Below are 22,686 nucleotides of genomic sequence, written 5' to 3'. Positions count from 1 at the left end.
TCTCTAGTCGACTGCTGCTGTGATAGGCTTGATTACTTGTTGATAGCTTAGCTTGCAATTGTTATGCCTGAAATCTCCGGAGCTCTTCAATACGAGCAGGTATGGTCGAATCAAATCTAATGCTCCGTGGATCTTCTGCATACGCCACGTAGTAAGACGAGACGCATGCTTGTGGCCATGCCATAGCAACCCTACACTGAATCACATACATCAAAGACAAAGTTAAAACACATTAGTGTTTTGATATTGCTAAGGTTACTGAGGAAGGATAAGTACCATGAAGTATCCGATGAAGAATGCGTATATTGAAACTTCTGTAGCATAGCTCTTGTGAATTATAAGAGCCCAAGTCCCGCTCACTAGGCTGCAGATTGCACCTGCTGCCACCCCAGAAAGAAAACAGAACGATCCGGTGAGATCCCAGTCGATTAATTCTTTCAGTCCTTCGTTCCCGAACATCTCCCAAGTATCCGACGATGCCTGCACAAACCCCTTATTGTACGCTCCTACGTGCACAAAACCCCAGCGATTCCCATACATCACCAGCGTCGAAGCCATTCCTGAATAGCAGTTGGCACACGAAAACAGAAACTCGTCTGTATCCCCTGCAGTCAGTTTCATGGCTCGGGCTGAACCGCGGACAACCCCAAGAACCGGGACCAAGATGGAGCCGATGCAGATACTCCCAGTCAAGTGCTTAATGGTGTCACGAAAAGCCTCATTCGTGTCAATCTCTGTTCCAAATGTGAAGTTCATATACTTGATGCGCGAGACGGTAACTAGCAGCGTGTTCTTGATTACTTGCATCGTCCATGCCATGCTTAGCAAGATTAGTGCGATGAACAGGGCTTTCCAACTACTCCTGATAGCAGTGGCTCTTCCAATGCCGGACACCAAGAGACACGAGTAAAGAATGCTGACGGAAATTGATCGGATGACTAATGTTGTAGTCTTCGGAGGAGGAAAGGCAGTGGAAACTGATAAAACTCGAATTGCGTAGTCAAAACGGGGACTGACCCAACAGGCATACAGAGACTGAACGACGGCACAAACGATTGCAACCACACCTGCAGCCAAACTCGCAGGAGAACTTATGTCTATAAGTAGTACACCGACCGCACATGTTAGCAAAGGGCTAAGCCAGAACGCTGCCTTGAAGGCTTTGGAAGGGCTTGAGCTAGTGATCCACTGCCATATGAAAGAAAAAATTGCAGAGCACCCAATTGCAGTGAGCAATGGAGGGTAATACTCAAGGGGTCGGAAATGGTGAGTGCGAGTGTTGAAGATGAGGCCATAGAACGTAAGGAAGATTATGAAGAGCGTGATGAGGATCAAGTGCAAGTAAAAAAGAAGCTTAAAGAGCCTCCTGAGAAATTGTCCGGCTGTGGTTGTTTCGGGTGGAAAGTTGCTAGGTTCTTGCATCTGCATCCACAGAAATTAGAAAATGAGTCCGATGTATTGATTAACAAGAAGATCAAAGAAGACCAAGAAAATCGATATTGGGAAGAAAGATGCAGCAAGAAAGAAGAAATAAATTGGTGACAGAGATGAGAGCCAGAGAAAGAAAGATTAGAGAGAGAACCTTGATTAGGTTTATGGAGGAAGGTCTGAGTTCTGCTTCTTGAACTTGTACGTGGATGTTCTTGGTAGTCTCTAAACTTGCCATAACTCGATTCACAGAAGTTCTAGGAAGGTTTCTACCACTTTCTTTGCCTCCAAGTTTCAACAAAATCAGATGCACTGAAAATTCCCGCACTTTGAATTAAACGTTCTTGCGTCTGCATCCACAGAAACTGAACCGAATGTATCAAGATCAACGAAGACAGACGAAAATGATTTCGAAAAGAGGTTAACTGCAAGGAATCTGTTATTCTAATCATCTGAAACGAGTAACAAGAAATGTGTGTGTGTGAGAGAGAGAGAGAGAGAGAGAGAGAGAGAGAGAAAGCGTGTTGATGTGTATACAAGAATATATGTAAGTCAATTGTTCCCAATTCTACTGTTGCTTTCTCTTGTTAGATATCTGTGATTTCCTTCGCTTCCTTTGGCTCCAAGATTCAACAAATCGATTTAAAAATACGACAGACTGACCAAGTCTGTCTTAATACTTCGTCAATTTTTCTTTCAGTTAAGATTAACTTGTTAGTCACGCAGCTATCGCTCTTTCCCTCTCTCTTTGCATCATGGGTTGGCTAGCTCCACATGGGCGTTTAGGTTTTGCTAATTAGGCAGGTCAGCAAAGGTGACGTGATCCGCAAGAGTTAAACCAACTTCTAGCCCTGTGTTTTCCCTCGTGAGGCAGTTGGGCTACATTTTTTTTTCTTACACACCCTTTATTAGTTTCTGTTTCTTAATCTTCTTCAATTCATTTGATCCGACGACTGAAATTTGAGAACAGTGTGAGAGATAAAAAGAGTGTGGGGATAGCACCCCTCACAAAATGTGCAGCAGTAAGGAAAAGAAGTTGTTTAATTTGTTCAAAAGAAAGAGATGATTGTTAGTTTTCTCTCCTTCGTGAGAGTTCTCCTTTCCTTCATGAAAGTTCTTCTCACCGCCCGCATGTGAGTGCATATCCAGCTTCTGTTCTCCTCCTCCCTTCCACTAATCCTAGCTATGGCTAGGGTTGGTGGTAGCCCTTTGCTCCTCTTGTTTTCCTTTTCTTTCCTTTTGTCCCTACTTGTTTTTTCCTTTACCTTTTTGTTGGTTCGACCTTCTCCTCTTCTCTTTGCTGCCTTTGGTTTCCCTTCCTCAACTCCCCTTTCTTCCTTTCCTTTTCCCTCCACCTACTTAATTTTCATCACTCCACACCCTACCCTTTCCACTTGGCTCACTCCTCCAGTGCTCTCATTCTCTAGATCGGCTTCCACTAATCCACACCGTGAAAGCAAATCTTCGCGATTCCTGTTTAGGAGGGAGATGTGTAGAGTTTCGGATTTTTTTGATGCTCGGATGTTCTCACCACTTTCTTGGCTTAACTTGGCCTGGTTGCCTTTGTTGCTCGTAGGTTGTTTCCTGCAAGCTTCCTTCGATTTGTGCTGCCGATCTTCGATGTGCTCTTTGGCGGTTGTTGAAGCCTTCTTTTTATCCACTTTGGGGGCTCGATTTGGCTTGCTTTCAGGGCAACTGGTTCGAGTCTAGAGGTCCTTCAGATGGCAGCAACGACGGACGATGCTGCGGCAGAGGTTGCAAGTTGTTTGGTTTTTTTTCTGTTTTCTGTTGGGCTTGGTTTTGTTGTACTTTGGAGGTCCATACTTTTGTTGTGTTTGTATTGTATGTGAGTCTCTCTCTTATAACTGTGTGTTGTTGGTAATAAAACAAGCAACTCAATTTATAAAAAAAAAAAATGAAAAAAAAAAAGAAATAGATGATTGTTTGGTTTAACCACTGACTTAGCTTTAACTCCTTCTAGGGCAAGCATAATTACAGGGTTGCCCTTCAACAATATTTGGGGGGATGTTCAATTTCCAGGTTCCAACTACTTTTACCAGGAAATGCTAAGGTGAAGTTGAACTGCTACTCTATACATTTTGTTGGTACATGGTTTGGGCCTCACAACATGGCTTGGGCCTCGTATTTTTGGGCTTCGTTTTGGGCCTAACATAGAAATATGTCAACCAAAAAAATGAGGTTGAGTCCTTGTCCTTTTAAAGGGCTCCCTCACCCTTACTTTAGAGACTCTGCACTTTACTCTCTTAAAGGCTCTCATGAGAAAACCGGCGAAACAACTCTATGTGGATTACGTTCAGTTCTTACATCAACATACCTGAAAATACACTCAAAAGGTTGATACAGAACAGACTACAAAATGTTAGAGGAAATTACAAATATTCATCATGTATGATGAATTTGTAAATGACTCATTCCAACTAGTCATTTGTAAAGTTCCCGCACATGTCTTTCTCGTATATAATAATTCGTAGTTCATTTCTCATTAACTTGGCCTCAATCACATGAAACTTGGAAATCTCTCACCAAACCGTAACATAAATATTATGAGTTACATAGTCAAATCAAAACCTATCCAAGGCATCAAACAAGCCTAAATAGTACTAAACTAAAATTGACCATTCTTTTAGTGTTTTAAACAATTTACATAGCAAAGATACACTTTTAGTGTGATATTCTTTCTCAATGTACAATGTTGTGTGAAAAAAACCTACAAATATAATTATATTATACACACAAAACAACATAATAACAGGTGTACTCATATCATAAAAGTCATCATTTTATCAAGTTCCTGTCATTGCTAAAAAGCTAAGCCAGTTAACCAACGCCTCAACAGAATACTAATTAAAGCCTTAAAAGGTCTCTCCTCACCCAACAAGAATAGACTGAGTGATACATCATACATCTGCATCGCCTTCTCTTCAAGGAGAAATTTTTAGGTGTACCGGGTACACCAAAAAAATTTGGTGTACCCTCACTCATAACACTGTTTGTACCCTCACTTATTTTTCAATAAAATAATAAAAATCAAAATGTTATGAGTGAGGGTACACCAAATTTTTTTGGTGTACCCGGTACACCTAAAAATTTCTCCTCTTCAAGGCAAGGAACCGAAACTTTTATCTAACTCCCCCTCTACCCCACACACTTCCCAATCTCTCCTTTATTTTATTCTCCAACCTCATTAGCTTTGCAATTAGCACTCTCTCCTAAACCATTTTAACTACCCTCCCTCTCTCTCTCTCTCTCTCTCTAAACATTCATCCATGCCCAAAATCTTCAGCAATGGCCATCAAAGTTTGTGTGATATCTTTCCTCCTAACCTCAGTTCTCTTCTCTCTCCTATACATCCCAACTAGGTTAAAAATCCCCATCCACAACTTCAAGCCGGTCATAAACTACTTCAACTTAACCACCATATCCAACACCAGCAACACCAAGCCATATCCAGTGACATTTGCTTACCTAATCTCTGCATCCAAGGGCGATTCCATGAAGCTAAAACGCATGCTGTACGCCCTATACCATCCTGGAAATTACTATCTAATCCACATGGATTACGGTGCACCAGAAGATGAGCACAGGGAGATTGCTGACTTTGTGGGTGGAGATCCAGTTTTTGGGCAAGTTGGTAATGTTTTGGTTTTGGGAAAACCTAATTTGGTCACTTACAGAGGACCAACAATGCTTGCTACTACTCTTCATGCGTTGTCTTTGCTCTTGAGGACTTGGGATTGGGATTGGTTTATCAATCTCAGTGCTTCTGATTATCCTTTAATCACTCAAGATGGTATGGTGAGTGCTTTTTATTTTTTTATTTTTTATTTTTTGTTTTTGCTGCAATTAAATTATTTTTTTGTGTTGGGGTTTTTCTTACTTAATTTCTTGCATCCTTACATTTTTACTTAATTAATTTTATTAAAATTTGTTTAATTTCAGATATGATCCATGCGTTTTCTGATTTGCCAAGAGATCTCAATTTTATACAGCACACCAGTCGCTTGGGTTGGAAGCTGTGAGTCTTTCCTTATTTTTTTGTTTAATTTAGTAATTTCATCGCCTACAATTTTTGTTTAGCACTAAACTAATTAAGTTTGACTAGAACAATGTACTCGTTCTCCGCTGTTGTTAAGATTAAAATAGAATTATCGCCCTGATTAAAAGAACAATTAGTACTTCCGTACTTGTACATTGTTAAAACTAATTACTGGTCTTGCAGGAATAAGAGAGGTAAGCCAATGATAATAGACCCAGGACTGTACAGCCTCAATAAATCAGAGTTATGGTGGGTAATTAAACAAAGGGCTCTCCCAACTGCTTTCAAGCTTTACACAGGTTCAACCCCATCTCCCAAATCTTTTCTTATTAAGAATTATTAATTTCGTTAATTAAGTTGATAATTATAAATTAGAGAAAAACCAGTAGCAGATAGATATCTTTTGCTTTTATTTGTGGGTAATGGTACTGCAGTATCACGTGAACTTCTGAACAACACGCATGTGGTTTATGCATTTTGTATAGGGTTTATATAAATCAAATCTTGAACTTGAGAAGTACTGTTAAGTACTTTTCCTGTTTATAAAATGAAGTGCACATGTCAAGGTTAGTTTAGATGCCGGAATCTTAAAACTGAATGAGCAAATTCTTCCTACTTTTTTTTTTAATTTTTTATTTTTTAAATACAAACGATATTACTACACTAAATTAGAAACTATAAAGGAGGGTTTGAACCAGAGAATAATGGGTTGAATGGGTTGAAGAAGAATGCCTTAATCACTATGAGAATGCACCGCTTACAAATTCGTCATACTAATTCAGGATTAATTTTCCTTAGCAAGGAAAAAAGTGCATTATTTAAAGGTAGCCATTTATCAAATTTTAATGAACCAAGTATTAATGAGTACTAATTGATTATTAATTTTTCAATGTATTGTATATCTCCTTCTACCGCTTATATCATATCTCTATCATCCAAATAGAATATTTTTATATATATAAAGGGTTTGTTACTTAGAATGGTTTTACAATGGTCTCTGAGATTAGCATAACTTTTCACTTGGGTCTTTGAGATTTAAAATCGATGGAAGTGATCATTGAGATTATCCACCATCAATTATTTTGGTTATTTTTGAAAACTTCCGTTAAATTGAGAGTATTCTTGTCAAAGCAACTCCTCCACTTGAATTGACGATTTCTTCAATTTAACGGAAATTTTTCACAGAATGATAAAATAATTGATAATATTTGAAACCGCTTTTATAGATTTTAAATCTTAAAACCAAAATGAAGAGGTATACAAATTTCAATAACTATTTAAGCTGAAATGTCAATCGGTCAACAAGCTACTTTATCTAACAAGTCAATAAAAAAACTAGGGTAGAGAACATTCCAGTTGGAAACCCATGATGAGTCCATAACAAGACGAAAGATATGATTAAATTTATGGATTATAAGTAAGTTGTGGTCTTTTCGTTTGGGGCATACTTCAGATGTCCTTTTCACCCTTTTCTTTATTTCCACTTCTTGGGGTAGGTTTGTGTGACAGTTCATATTTATCATGATATTGTATGCATCACGTTTCTGATGAACATGCTTTGGCATTTTTGCTCTCTCCACCTAACCATTGTCGGCTGGACCAAACTACTGTTCAACACTCCACACACCTTAATCGCAACACAAAAACGTTAGAAGTTTAAAAAGATATTGGCTAATCAGATATACAATCTCAATTTCTAAATTGTTTAAAGTTGAATATCGACAACATGGCCATAAAATATTTGGCGATATTGCAAGAAGATATTGCAGACATTAAAAATAAATCATTTCAATGATTGAGATTGAGATTTGAAAACTGATCGTTTAGCTAATGCTCCTAATTTTAAACCCAACATTTTCTTAATTAACCTGGTTAAGAAACTTTCTTGTTTTGGGGGTTAATTCTGGTTGAACTCTTTTTACTGCATGTGGTAATATGGTGTAGATCGAGTAATAAGCACTGGTTAACCAAAAAGAGTAATAAGCGTTGAAGAGACAGCAGAGCTATGTCAGACAACCAGACACCTGCAATCTGCATGCACCACACATTTAAATGATAAGGCCTTTAATTTACTGGGAATGCACGTGTTATCTTGCTTCTATAGATTCTTTGAAGGAGTAATTTCCAATATATACGCTTGTTTATTAAACACATAAATAAATCAATGGCTTGCAAATATGGAAGTTTATATATTGTATTAAAAAAATATTGAACGCACTCATTTTGTTAATTAAAATTGTAAAATATTGGTTTGGAGTGCCTCTAGGGTTATGTATTTGAGCTGCCTTTATTTTTTTTAATACCAGATTAAACCTTATAATGGGTTAGTTATAATAATTTAATTTGAATTCGCATTCGGCAAAAATAGAACCTAAAAACTCTCATTATGAGTGAAAATGAATAGTACTACGGTCTAAATTTGAGATTTCTTTTACTAATAGAATGAAGCTTTTGTACTGCCCACGTTGCTATGAAATGATCGGCAATGTGGCCGCTAATGTGGTTCGAATAGCAACATTGTTACTAAAATGACCATATACACTTATTTATATTGATAATTGTGTCTTGCTTTCAATCCAGGTTCAGCTTGGACAATTTTATCAAGATCTTTTTCCGAGTACTGCATAGTAGGGTGGGACAATCTGCCAAGGACTCTCCTCCTCTACTACACTAACTTTGTCTCATCACCGGAAGGCTACTTCCAAACCGTAATATGCAACTCCGAATACTACAAGAACACCACGGTCAATCATGACCTTCACTACATTACATGGGATACACCTCCAAAGCAGCACCCGAGGTCTCTTGGACTCAGAGATTTTAGAAGAATGATTCTAAGCAACCGTCCATTTGCTCGAAAGTTCAAGAAAAACGCCCCGGTTCTAAACAAAATCGATCGTGAACTTCTTAAACGACGTCGTGGACAATTTGCTTATGGGGGGTGGTGTTCTGGGAGTAATGGGAAGACGCAAAATGTATGCTCGAGTTTGCAGAGTGAAAACTATGGCGTTTTAAGGCCCGGACCGGGGTCTAGGAGGTTGAAATCTTTGTTAACGAAACTCCTCTCCACAAGGAACTTCAAGAAACAACAATGCAGATGATTCCTTTAGCCAAAAGGAATAAATTGTATGCTTTTAATTAGTGTTCTACATGATTTTTTGAAATTTGGGGTTTTTTTTTAAATATTTTATACAGAATTCTAAAAGGTGGTAGTCGTGTGGCAGGCAGACGCCTAGAACTTAGGCGTCTGGGCAGGGCACTAAACAAGCAATTGAACACATTATATTGCCCCTCTATTATCTGTTTAGGGTGTTTTTTCTTGTTCAACACAATTCTTAGCGTCTTACAATTGAGTGGGCCTCAAATATTTGTTTGAGTCCATGGATCATATGCAATTGTGCTGGGATGACTCGAGACCAATATTTCAATTAGGGGATTATTTTTTGGTAAGAGGTTATCAACATTATTAGTTAAGGTCATTCATTTTTGCATCGAGTTTTTGATAGCGATCACTATTTGATTTAGGGTTTAGGATTAGCATCCAACAATACATAATATCGTATTTATTAAAAAAAGTTTTGAGTACGAGTTATGAGAGTTTACTCGAAACTTTTTGGTTGAATCATTAAATTTTGCCTGTCCAAAATTAGTTTCCATTTAAGGACAATGTTAGGCCAACCAAATGTGCAAATCAAATGACGTGTCATCAGTAAGAAATAAACACATTAATTAACACTTAAATAAAAATGCTCCTTTAAAAATTTAGTCTCTCTAGCATTACTCTTAAATTAATGTTTTTCAATGCTATAACCCACTAGGGAGATTAAAAAAAAAAAACATGGAAATTAGAGCATGATCACCGATTAGCCAACTTTAAAAGTGGATTTAGACCGTTGCCTGCATTTCTGTATTTTCTGGAACCTATACCTAATTTTGAATTTAGATGAAATCGCAGTCAGAGTAAATTAATTATATAGTCCACACCCCATAGACAACAACGGCCATTTTTCTTCCACCTTTTTCACGCATTATTTCAAGTTCAATTCAACTAATTAATAAAAAAAAATCTTCATATGAAATACCCATGAGAAATAAAAAAAAAACAAAAATAATACATCATCAGCTTGCAGCTAGCAACTTAACGAGTAACTACGTACTTCACCAAGAGAGTGCAACAAAAAATACACCCCATACAGACGGATCACCCTACATAATCTGGTCAGAGAGCGACGGCAATCGCCGGAAAAAGTTAACCGGAACCGACGGCATGTCATCACGGAACCGTGGGTGGCGCAAGTAGTAGAACCCTGACCCTAACACAAAGGCCTTGAAAGGAACCATGTAAAACACCAAAGAAGCTACCAAGCAAAACACCACAAATATTCCCGTTGCCCTTGGGTCCCTCCAATTAAACAGGGCTTCCAAACGCTCCCCCTGGGCTGCCACGTCACCCAAAAGTGTTTGGGCCCTACCTCCGAGGGCTCGCAGTCGATCATATCGGATACGAACTATATCCGCCGGTCGCGTGGACGGAAACCCATCGAGCTCCTCATCCAGCTCGTCCGGGCTCACCGCATCGACGTACGACATCCTTGGGTCCATATTATGTGGGCCCCGTTGACGATACCGCGACCGTACCAGTAGGACCAAGAAGGCGTACATGAACACGGTGGGTAACAACAAGTGCGGACAAACCACAACCGCCACAAGCAGCAAGTGAACTAAAACAGTGGTGGGCGGGTGCATCCACGTGCGGATTCCATCGAGCCAACGGGCCAATGTTGCCACACGTGACAGGCACCCCACCACTCGAAACCAATTGGCCTTGCTTCTCCTCATGCTCCACACGTGTGTGTCCGAATCCAACATGAACTGAACCACCTCTTGTCCCAAAGGCGGCTCGGACCTTGCAAGCCGAGCCGTAACAATCCGCATAGCCGTGTGCCTCAAAATATCTTGCTGCGCCGGACCTAGCGGGCGCACGTAGTGCATCCTAGGAAGCATTGGTGACGTGTAAGCTTGGATCAGACTAATCCACGATGAGCATGAGAATCTAACGGCTATCTCAATCTCTCCCATTTTCTTGGCCCCACCAGGAAGCAACACCGTAAGGGAATATGAACTCATGTACACACGATTAACATCCAAAGTCGATAGCCGCAGACGGATCTTCCCGACCCGAATATCCTTCTCGGGTTTTCCCGCTTCATCGCTCTTGTACCTTCCGTTATCAAAAACTCCAATAGTGAGAACCGTACAAGGATCGTATACGTCCCAAGTGTACTGCTCGTTCCACCGTGGATTAAACCGGTCGAGAATGGTTCGGGTCCGGACCCACTTCGGCCCGTATTTGGCAACCACGTAAGTATCGGTGGTCCCACGCACGCCATTTTTGGTCTTCACCGGTAGCAAATTGGTGGCCCCGCGAATACCAACTTCCAGCAACCCAATCGGCGGTTTCGCAAGCTGCTTCGCCGCCGCTCTAACATCGCTGGTTACGTGCGCCGCCTCATCCAGCACGTGATACCCGCCTTCCAAACAAACTCGCAGATGTATTCTTCCCGCGTAAGGACGCGTCTCGTCGCCGACCAAATTGAACCACATGGACTTTGGCTGGGCTCGATCATCGATCCTCCTCTCGACACTCGGCACGTGTACTTTGGCATGGCCCACAGACTGCCCATTAGTTACGTCTTCAACGGTCAAAAGCAGAAACGGCTCAAACGGCTCGGCTGCCACAAACACCAAGTCTTCGTTCCAAGTTGGGTTGGCGGAGCTCGAGGACGTGGACCCTACGGCCGTCCTACTGGTCTTGAAAAGCTGTGGACCCAGCTGGGCTTTCACGTAAAGTTCGGGATTTCGAGCCTTGGGTTTAGCTTCGGATCCCGAACCTAGCTGCAGATCCTGGGTCTGGATGACCGTTAGTCTCAAATACCAAAGCTTTGGAGACAGATACACCTTGGCTCGGGTCTCCGGTATCAACCCGCCTGAATCGGACTGCCACGCCTCCTGAAACGCCTCGTCCGCCTGAGTCCCAATCCACACCGCCAGCATGACGTCATTTCCCGCCGACTTCTCGGACTCCAGAGTGTACCATTGAGGAGCCAGAGGACTGTCCGGGGGGACTCGCTTCGGCACCTCCTGCAGATCGAACGACACGGTCCCGAGGCAGCTCTCTGTTTTAACCGGCGGTTCGTTTTCCTTCTTCTCCTCCGCCTCCGCCCATACGGAAACTTCCAGCGACGTCGAATTCAATCCTTCCTTGTCAAAAGCAAATACTTGATCCCAATCTTTGCCGTCAATCTGAGTCTTGGTTTTGATGCTGTGCGTTCCGATCGCCAGCTTTGCGTAAACGGATTCGGTGCTGGTAGGACCCGCATTTGCTCTCTTGGATTTGACGACCCGGACATATAGGAACGGCATACGATCGACAAGGTCGTACGCGCTCCGGCTCCGATCCCGAACCAACGGCTGAAGCTCGAGCTCGTTGATTCCGCCGTTGATCACTTGCGCGTTCTTCTCTTTCTCCGTTTGCTTTGTTTTCTCCGCCACTGCGTACGCGATTGGCGGATTTTGAACCTCCGGCGGCGGAGCTGGTCGTGTGGCAGCAGCTGAAGCCTCCTCAGCCTTTTCCGGTGGATTCGGCTTCTCCTCCGGTTTCGCCTCCTCCTTAGGCTTTTCTTCTTGTTTATTGTCAGTCTCCTCTTTCTTTTCCTCTGTTTTCGCCGCAGCAGCCTCTGGATTTTGATCCTCTGATTTTGGATTCTCGGGCGGCTTCTCCTCCGTCGCAGGCTGAGTATCAGGCTCTGCCTCCTGCTTCTTCTCCTCCTCTGCCGGTGGGGGCGCGGGAGGATCTTCGTCAATGTAATAAATCTTCAATCCGACCTCGCCCTTGATCTGAGAAAACACGCTCCGCTTCTCCAGCGGAAAGTAAACCAGCGCCGCTGCATCAGATTTCACAAAAGTATTTCCCGGAATCTTTACTTTTCCGAGAAAAGTGCTGCGCTTGGCGGCCTTCTTGTCGTTGTAGATGTTGATCTCCAGCATCTCGGTGGCCATGGATTCGCTGTCGTTGACAAGAAACTCTAGCTTCTCGTCCCACTCGGGGTTGAGATCTCGCTGCTTCGTCTTCGTCCGCCGCCGCTGCCCGTCGTAGTCGACGATCGCATAGGCGCTCGCCGTCCCCTGTCCGTCTTTCGGCATTAGGTTCTTGGCGTTGCACACTTCCACGATCAGCTTGCGGGTCGCCATGTTTGTTTCCAGAGACAGAGAGGAGAGAAATTGATGAAGATTTTAGAAAGAGAAAATGGTGAAGAAATATTTTAGAGAGAGAGAGAGAGAGAAAGATGAGTGAGAGAGTGTTACTGACTTACTCTTATGATAAAGAAGACGGACCGGAAAATTGAAAGGGGTTTTAAAAAGAGGTGGGGAGAGCGGGGACACGTCAGCAGGGCTACGTAAGACAAGGTTGGCCGCGTGGCGCGATCTTGGGGCCCGAGAGATGTTGGATGGATTGTGGGGGCAATAGTAGCGTGGGTTCCTGAGAGGGCTGACCACCGTGCCTAGTGCTGCTCTGCAGAGCAAGAAGGGATTTTTCGATCGGTTTTTATCGGAGGGATAATGTTTCTGATTATTTACAAATTTTGCCATTTATTCATAATTTAGGAGCCGGTACTTAATTATTTTGTTTTCAAATTTTTATATTTTCTGCAATCTCGTTTGAAAATTAAAAAAATAAAAACGAAATGATTATCAAAGGACAATTTAACTACCAATTTTCATTTTAATACTTAATCATGAAAGTACATTAAACAAACTAATTAATATGGCGTCACATATATGAATCAATGTTACAAAAATACACAATGTTGTGAAATCATTCATTAAGAGACCAACATCTGAGATAGCAAGTTTTCTCTCGCATTTGATTACTATTCCTTAGCTTTTAAGGAATCCATTCATCGTGATTGTAAGCGACGGATTTTTCTCAATTTTTTCTCACTTGGTAGCATAGGACCAAGGAAGAAAGATTGGAATAAGAACTATTTGATTTGATTCATTTCCAATAGCTATGAGATGATTATCTTCATTTTATCAACCGATACTTTTCTTGCACTTGTAGCTTTTCAAGGTTGAGAATGCAGCTATGTAACATCTCCAACGAAAATTGAAGTATTACACACTCGTGTCAAATTTACAAAACAAAAACCACATAATACGTAAAATGACATTGTAGGGTATGCATGATTTATTGTAGTAGTTACATGCAGTTGGGCATGCACGATTTATTGTCTGCAATTTTTGTTTTTTTAAGATGCAGAATTCATTTATATATATACATATATATATATTCTTTATCTTTCTACAACGGCTTTATTTCACCGAACATTGCATTCTATTCCTTTCTACTTTTAAAAAGATACAACATAAGCCAAAATCTATCTTATTTTCATGTCAAAAGCATATATTAGTCGGTTTTCTGCTACAATTGTGTTGTTGCAAAAGGTTTTTAAGTTGTAACTGGGACATTATCATTTGAGCAGAAATATTTACCTTCTCTTTTATTTTTTCAATACAATGACAAAGAAACAGATTCGAACGTGAAAACACTTCAAAGATAGTTAGTCGATGTTGAAAACCAGAATCATACAAGCTTTTACCATTTTGTTTCTATGAATGCATTTACCAGCATCAACACGTACAAAAAATGAGTGTAGCTAGCGGAGATGAGAATGCTTCGTTGGATATATGATCACACGAAAAAATGATGATGTATAAGGTAAAGTACGAGTGACCTGTAATTGAAGATAAAATGAGTGAAAATGGATTAAGGTGATTCGGAAATGTGAATCGAATACCTACAAATGCGTCAGAGCCTCAAGAGATGTGGAGTACTTGGAGTTAATGAAAAATTTAGCGTAATACTGAGTGCAAAAGAATAATTTTTTTTTTTTGTTTTTGTTGTTGAATGCTTACAACTTAATTTACTTACAATATTAGAGAAAGATTTACTTAGAAAATCCATTAGGCCACATTGGTAATTATACATTAACGAAAGATTCGAATTATCGTAACTTGATACAAAATGCAAGTAAAATATTAATAATTATATATAGACATGAAGATGCTCATAAGATTTTGGTTCATTTGGCTTATTTGCCCGTACGCATAAACCCCTTTTTTATTTTCTTTTAGAGGCAGGTAAGGTAAGTGGACTCTTGCAGCCTTCTGCAAAAATGAACGTTGCTTTGTTCTTGTGCTCCATAATATATATACTTTGCTTAGTCACTAAGGAAACAGATTTAAAAAGTTGGTCTGAACTTTAGCATTTTTTAATAAGCACTTGGGTATTAGAAAAAAAAAAAAAAAAAGAGCACTTGATTGGAGAAGATCTCAAGAATCCAAAGACGGTGGTGTACTGTGTACATGCAAATGTTCTCAAAATGTTTTTTATTTTCTTTGCCAAGAAAAATAGTTGAACTATAAATAAATTGTGGTGGGAGAAATGTGTGTATATATGAAGGACATGCAGTTTGCATTAAACTATCTAGTGCCAAAGCAATTAAAAAAGAATAGTACTTGATTACTCAAGACAAGTATAAATTCTTATTCAAATCTTTTTGTGTCCAACTCAAGAAACTTCGTGTTTAGGATCGAAACTGGTTAGATTATGAATTAATATGTAAATATCATTTTGTAAATAATCAGTTAAAATTAAGATCGTTTAATAGATAGAAGGTTTGTGATAGTTGATTGACTAAAGGAAGGAATGTTTATCTATTTACCATTGTTAATAATCTATTTGCTTAGTTTTAATTGATTTGTTTTTGTAGAGGTGATCTTTATAGAATGATTTATAAATGATCAATTTTAATTTTAGCACGAAATTTCATGAATCAGCTGCATAGAATTTTGAGTATAAATTCTTACTCATCTTTGAGCAGTCCAATATTGTTCATTAATAGACCATTAACATTGGATGTGAAGGATACAATCAAGGGCATCTGCCCTGGGCTCCAAAACATCCCAAAAGATGAAAATTTTGGGTGTTAAAAAACATGTTGTGAAATACTCAAGCCTAAATATTGCGTACAAAACATAAATTAACCTACCCCAATACCAAGGAAAATAAATGAACCTTTTTATATAAATATCTGGCTCCGCCCTTTGGAATTTGGATACGATTTCTTCTTTAATCTAAATTTCAGGACAAGTGCAGGCACATTGCTTGGGGTTTAGGTGGTTGATGCATCACTTATAAAGTCCAAATATTCCATATGTCCTTGTATCATTATGAACTTTCCTTTTTCTTCCAACTCATAGTGGCTGAGTTAGGCACGATACACGTTGAATGAGGGGTCTTGTTCTCTATCTTGGTCGCGCGTAAATGGTGTGACCTTCTCTCTTGTGCATGCATGGTAGCTGATCCTTTTAGGGTTCTTGGGCCTGTTGTGCTTTTTGCTTCTCTTGATTTAACTCGTCTTTTAATCTGAGTTATCGTTTTGACCTTCTTTTGGTATCAACATGTCGCAAGCTACATTATATAAAGACTTAAAAAAACAGGTTTTCAGTCACAACGAAGGTCGTGACTTAAGACTAGAAACTATTGTGACTACTAAAAATGTATTAGTCACATCATATTTAGAAATATCATAAAGAAATGACAGAGAAATACGGTCAAGCTAATCAAATAATCAAATTAATTGAAAATTGTTTTTACAAGAGAAAACCATCTATAAATCCATCAAGCTAAGTTGAAATCAATAGAAAACCACCATGCTAAGCTGGTTCGTACATCTAGGAACTTCCAATTCAGTTCTTAAATACTAAGAATGGAGAAAAGATTCCACAACAATCTCTGAAGCTGGATGCATTAACTATGCTGCTATATTTCTGTTGCTGATAAACTGCTACTGCACAAGCATTCAAGTTTTGAGATCCTCTCCGACTACTCCTCAAAACTGCATTTACATGCAGATGGTATCGCTCTTCTTGGATATCGTCCATCATCAGCGGAAGCTTCCCTCAGAACTTGGAAAACTTAGAATCCATCTATCTGAATGCCAATCTTCAAACCTGAATAAAACAACAAGCATAGCCAGCAGCATACAAGAAACTGATTAGATAAGGCAGCCAACTAAATCTAGGATCAACTGCACGAAAATGTTCCTAACGACGAATTGAGTGCTTTATCCAACATCAGTATCACAAGAACCAATCTTCTCTCAGTTGATTCAGTTTCTAACATTAAGTAAAATGCATTTCAATGATTTAATTTAAGTAATTATAACTGGATTGCTGCACTAGCGTTTCTACAATAGTTCAATCTGTCTCCTACTGAATATGCTGATTGTTTACGATAGTTTGCTTTAGTCACGTGAATTAGTAACATGACGCAGGTGCATAAGCAATTAGCCTATAATTTAATAAGTGGCGATTACTATTTTCTCTAAATGACTTGGCTACAAATTCAGAAAAATGCAAAAAGTGTGAATCACAAGAATTCAATCCAATCATCAAAATCGATTCAATGCTTAAGAACATTGAATTACTTCGGATCTCAACAGAAACAGAATTCTTTGCAGCTCGAATTCGGACTGGATGGGCGGGAAACGGGTTGAAAGCGTATTGTAATTAATTATTATGGTCGAGTTGGTCACTTTTCTCTTTGGGCCTGTAACCTCGAGAAGGTCTTTAGGTTTATTCAGTTGGGTTTAATTAAATTTTGTATTAGTAGAAGCCTTCCAAGTTTTTGAGCAATTACTCTGATAGCCCGTTCCATGTTACTTGTATTACTAAATCAATCGTTTTGCTAATTTTTCCATTCCTTCAAATGGCATGAGAGCCCTCCAAGCCATCGGGGTTCTTGCTCTTTCTTTATGCTTAATTTTTGGGACGTGTTTTGATGGTTGTCAATTTAGACTATGAAATCTTTGATCGTTTCATGCTTCGTACCTTGTCTAGCATCCCTTTATTGAGGAATGCACCTCACTCTCTTGCAAATTACGTATTTTCAAATGTATGAATTTTATAATCGAAATTGTTTACTTTTTTTTTAATCTTCATTTGAAGATCATCCATATTAAAATATTATTTGAATAAAAAATTGTTCAGTCATCCAAGTTATTTGGTACTCACACGTTTGATTTGCTTCATACATTTTTTTAACACAAACTATTTTCAATTCAAAAGATTTTTGGTAGGAATGATCTTCAAATGAGCAAACAAAGAGTAAAAAAGAACAATTTCGATTATAAAATTTAGACGACAAAAATATGTTATCGCAATGAGTGAGATATGTGTATCCTTATTAAGAAATTTAAGTATTATCCTTAATTTAATGAGGTGAACCTTTAGTTTCTTGGGATTAGATAGGTTTAGGAGAGCAATGACTTCAATCCACCTTAATGCAATAAATATATGTGAGTGGGTTAGAGTTAAAAAATAATTATCTTGGTTAAAAACTGAGTTCATTAAACTCAACTCTTACGTCAAATCACGTAGAGCATCATCAAATTAAGAGTCAAAATGTAATAACAGTTATAAAAAACAATATTAATATTTTTCAACGGAAATGTCAATTCCTTTATGACGAAATATGGAATGTCAGCAAGTAGGTTTATTGTCAAATTTGGCAGCAGCTTCAAATATTTTTAGTGATTAACAAATGTTTTCATTGCCACTTAGTACTACGATTTAGTGGTATTCCTTTTCACTTGTAAGTGAGAGGTCTTGGGTTCAATTCTCTTCAAAGACGAATTTGAACTACATTACTGTTAGTTCATTGTGAGGTTAGCCAAATGGAGAACAAAATTTAAAAATGAATTTAAATTTGACAACTGATATGACACTTTGACATCTTTTAAAGTTTTGTTCTCCACCCAATATGTTAAATTAAATTATTATTTTACTACATTATTATCTTATCATATTAATGTTTTATATTTCAAATTTGACATAAATAATTCATAATAAATTCTTATCAGGTAGCACTATTAATGAAAAGCAATGAATTAATGGATATTACAATTTCATATTTATTTTCTTTGCATAAGTAATGAAAGGAAATAAACTAATGAGTATAATTTTTTTTTTTTTTAACAAACAATCGTATCTACACTAAGGAAGATGGGGTACATTTAGCCTCATAATAGGCTAGCACTAATGTGGTTCAAATTCGCCTTGGGCGAGGATCGAACCTAAGACTTCTCACTTACAAGTGAAGAGGAATATCACTAGACCATAGTATTAAGTGTCATAAAAGCATTTAAACATTCCATTAGTAATGAAAGTAAATGAAAATACGTGTTTTTTTTATTTTTTTTTATTTTAATAAACGATATTATCTACACTAAGGGACATGAATAGTATTAGCCTAACAATGGGTTAACAATAATATGGTTCAAACTCTCATTTGGCCACTTAGTAACATGGTCTGGCGAAAATGTAATATTTTAAACCAATATTACAAAGTTAATAAAAAGAATTTATGTGGCATCCCACATTGCCCAGGGAGTGATCCTTAAATGTATATTCCTATTCCTACCTAGCATGAGGCCTTTTGGGAGCTCACTGGCTTCGGGTTCCGTAGGAACTTCGAAGTTAAGCGAGAAGGGGGCTAAAGCAATCCCATGATGGGTGACCCACTGGGAAGTTGCTCGTGAGTTCCCAAAAACAAAACCGTGAGGGAATAGTAAGCCCAAAGCGGACAATATCGTGTTACGGTGATGGAGCAGGCCTGGAAAGTGATCCGCCCCGGGTCGGGATGTGACAATTTGGTATCAGAGCCTAACCTTGGCCGTGGTGTGCCGACAACGTTGGACCCCTAAGGGGGGTGGATTGTGACATCCCACATCGCCCAGGGGAGTGATCCTTATATGTATATTTTCATCCCTACCTAGCACGAGGCTTTTTGGGAGATCACTGGCTTCGGATTCCATGGGAACTCCGAAGTTAAGCGAGAGGGGGGTGAGAGCACTCCCATGATGGGTGACCCATTGGGAAGTTCTTGTGTGAGTTCCCAAAACAAATTGTCACATCCCGGCCCGGGCGGGATCACTTCCCGGGCCCGCTCCACCACGGTAGAACGATATTGTTCGCTTTGGGCTTACCATTCCCTCATGGTTTTGTTTTTGGGAACTCACGAGCAACTTCCCAGCGGACAATATCGTGCTACGGTGATGGAGCAGGCCTGGAAAGTGATCCGCCCAGGTCGGGATGTGACAATTTGGTATCAGAGCCTAACCTTGGCCGTGATGTGCCGACGAGGACGTTGGACCCCTAAGGGGGATGGATTGTGACATCCCACATCGCCCAGGGGAGTGATCCTTATATGTATATTTTCATCCCTACCTAGCACGAGGCTTTTTTGGAGATCACTGGCTTCGGGTTTCATGGGAACTCCGAAGTTAAGCGAGAGGGGGGTGAGAGCACTCCCATAATGGGTGACCCATTGGGAAGTTCTTGTGTGAGTTCCCAAAACAAATTGTCACATCCCGGCCCGGGCGGAACCACTTCCCGGGCCCGCTCCACCACGGTAGCACGATATTGTCTGTTTTGGGCTTAACATTCCCTCATGGTTTTGTTTTTGGGAACTCACGAGCAACTTCCCAGTGGGTCACCCATCATGGGATTGCTCTAGCCCCCCTCTCGCTTAACTTCGGAGTTCCGATGGAACCCGAAGCCAGTGAGCTCCCAAAAGGCCTCGTGCTAGGTAGGAATGAGAATATACATTTAAGAATCACTCCCCTGGGCGATGTGGGATGCCACAATTTAACAATGAATTAAAACTTATTTGAAGCTGCTGTCAAATTTGATAGTAACCATTTTTATTGCCAATTCACGTCATGTTACATAAGAATTGACATTTCGATAAGAAAGCACTAATATTGTCTATTTTTACTGTTATTACTGATGTAAACTTTTTTACATCTTCTTTAAAGATGCTTTTACGTGCTAATTTTAGTTTAATATATCTTTCAAGTAATAGTTGTAACATGTATAAAAATACTGCTATTTGAAGGACATTCTAGGGCTAGTTTGGTGTTGTTGTGTTCTTTTAAAAAACTGATTATACTATGCTGTGAGAATAAACAGCTGTAAAATAAAGTTGTTGAGTATTTTGTAAATTTTTTTTTTCTTTTTGTGTGTGTGCATAAAAGTGCTTTTAACCAAAAAATAATGATGAGTGTTTGGTAAACTTTTATATAAATTGTTGTGAATATATTAAATGACGAAAAATGATATGGTATTTAATATGATATACTAATTGTCAAAAAGAATATTATAGGGGTAATGATTGTAATTTTGTAAAATATGTGGGTGTATACTTGCCATTTGAAAATTTCATTAAATGAGCACTGATTATTATGTTTTGAAAAAGAAAAAAAAAACACTTTTTTAGAAGCACGGTAGACCCTGCTTCTGCTTTTCTATACTTTTATATTGTCATTGACAACAATCTTTTTTTTTTTTACCAAACGCATTTGATGTTCCAAATTTCTTATAAGCCGTTTTTTATTTTTATTTTTTAAAAGCAACACAATCTCAAACCAAACTATTAATTTATTTACCAATCTTTTATTTCTCTTTTACCAATTATAAGTGACAATACATGCTTCACACTCCACTAAAAATTTGGTACCTAAGATATTTCGACATGGACTCGCACGATCGAGACCTTACCACCCAAATTTTACAAATAATCATTCGAACTTTGGAAAGGTTGTCAGATAATGCTATGAACTGTGTGTCATTCACGTGCTCCTCCATTCTATGATCTCAACACAATCTTTTATCCTAGGAGAGTTCATTTCTAATTTCCATATATATCATAAACTGAAAATTTAAAACATACTAGATTACAACAACCAAAATCCAGAAAGATTTTATTCAACAAGCACGTTGTTTTTATCACCCAAAAAATAATTATACATGAAATTATTACATGTATGGACATGGAAGACATACAACCGAAGAAAACTAAGAAAACTCCAACCAGCTCTAAGGTTCGAAACCAAAATCCACCATAAGGCTCAAGTTCTTCATGGGGGTTTTGGATCATGATCCGGATTTGCTCCTACCCCTGAATAATCATTGGTTTCCAGCTCCATCCGCCCCTCCACAAATCCTTCTCCCAAATCCAGGACACCTTCATCCAGCAAATTCTAGAATAACAATAGAAAACTCAAATTAATTTGTGCACTAAATATATTTTGGATTTTTAGCCAAAATAATATATGAGATTAGCATAACTCTTCATTTTGGTCTTCGAGATTTAAAATCGATAGAAGTGGTCTCTAAGATTTATCATTTTGGTCATTCCGTAAAAAATCTCTTTTAAACTGAGGGTATTTTGTCAAATCAACCTCTCTATTTGAATTGATGGTTTCTTCAAATTAATGGAGGACAGAAGAATCAAAATAATTGATGGTGGAAAATTTTAAAAGTACTTCTATCGATTTTAAATCTTAATGATCAAAGTGAAAAGTTATGACAATCTTAGAGATCATTTTAACTAAAAAAAGCCATATATTTTCTAGGAAAAATAAAACAAGAACTAGAGGAATAATTACCTGACTCAGTAGGTCTTCCTTATTTATCTTCTGGCTTCCTATATGATCGATTCCTTAAGAAAATAAACATAAATATCATTCGCCGAGCATCCTTGTTCTAATTTTTTTTCAATTTTTTTTTTAAATAATACAAATGAATGACAAAAGGCTTACTTGTCGTAGGAGCAATAGCAATTGACGAGAAGACATACGTGAAACATAGAAAGAGAACTAGTTGTGTCATAAAATTACACTTGTGCGCCATGCCTCTGCTTCTTATGAATCACTCGATGGATCTACGCAGTAGACCGGAAGAAAAAGGAAGGGGGCAGAGGGTGAGTGATGATGGCAATTGGCACGAGGAAACATGTGGAAGTGGTGGCGTTTTATATTAAGATAAGAAGGACAAGTTGAACATGCAAAAGCCAACATGTAACCAATAACAATATTTCTCCTAAAGTCAACTTGATTAATTATTTATGGGGGGAATCAACTTACATTTCATTTGTGGGTTAGTTCCACTTCCATATATTATCCACTGTATTTCATTTGTGTTAATCTTCAACACATTCTTTAGAACATAATTGAAGATCCAAAGTTGGAGGATGATTCTCTCTGATTCTAATCTCTTTCTCCTTTCCTTTCCTT

The 22,686-nt window shown here is 38.7% G+C and overlaps 3 protein-coding genes and 1 long non-coding RNA gene across 4 annotated transcripts; 1 reads left to right on the top strand and 3 right to left on the bottom strand.

Annotated features, from left to right (window-relative positions):
* Positions 1 to 31: 31 nt before the first annotated feature.
* Positions 32 to 1,822, bottom strand: LOC137745279 (protein PNS1-like). The gene is made up of 3 exons (XM_068485206.1): positions 1,583 to 1,822; positions 277 to 1,422; positions 32 to 196 (listed from the first exon to the last, which is right to left on the bottom strand). The coding sequence occupies exons 1-3, from the start codon at positions 1,664 to 1,666 to the stop codon at positions 62 to 64; spliced, it is 1,365 nt and encodes a 454-aa protein (XP_068341307.1). The 5' UTR covers positions 1,667 to 1,822; the 3' UTR covers positions 32 to 61.
* A 2,830-nt stretch (positions 1,823 to 4,652) lies between these two features.
* Positions 4,653 to 8,933, top strand: LOC137746164 (beta-glucuronosyltransferase GlcAT14A-like). Its single transcript, XM_068486248.1, has 4 exons — positions 4,653 to 5,239; positions 5,389 to 5,464; positions 5,669 to 5,784; positions 8,066 to 8,933. The coding sequence occupies exons 1-4, from the start codon at positions 4,735 to 4,737 to the stop codon at positions 8,584 to 8,586; spliced, it is 1,218 nt and encodes a 405-aa protein (XP_068342349.1). The 5' UTR covers positions 4,653 to 4,734; the 3' UTR covers positions 8,587 to 8,933.
* Positions 8,934 to 9,561: 628 nt separating this feature from the next.
* On the bottom strand, positions 9,562 to 12,843 carry LOC137746244 (multiple C2 domain and transmembrane region protein 14). Its single transcript, XM_068486320.1, has one exon. The coding sequence runs from the start codon at positions 12,734 to 12,736 to the stop codon at positions 9,692 to 9,694; it is 3,045 nt and encodes a 1,014-aa protein (XP_068342421.1). The 5' UTR covers positions 12,737 to 12,843; the 3' UTR covers positions 9,562 to 9,691.
* Positions 12,844 to 21,352: 8,509 nt separating this feature from the next.
* LOC137746211 (uncharacterized) lies at positions 21,353 to 22,353 on the bottom strand. The gene is made up of 3 exons (XR_011069786.1): positions 22,213 to 22,353; positions 22,060 to 22,112; positions 21,353 to 21,651 (listed from the first exon to the last, which is right to left on the bottom strand). It is a non-coding gene; the product is annotated as an uncharacterized lncRNA (long non-coding RNA).
* Between the last annotated feature and the right edge of the window lie 333 nt (positions 22,354 to 22,686).

Source organism: Pyrus communis, chromosome 9 (assembly GCF_963583255.1).
Source record: "Pyrus communis chromosome 9, drPyrComm1.1, whole genome shotgun sequence".
Classification (NCBI taxonomy): Eukaryota; Viridiplantae; Streptophyta; class Magnoliopsida; order Rosales; family Rosaceae; genus Pyrus; species Pyrus communis.
This window is presented reverse-complemented; position numbering and strand designations above follow the sequence as displayed.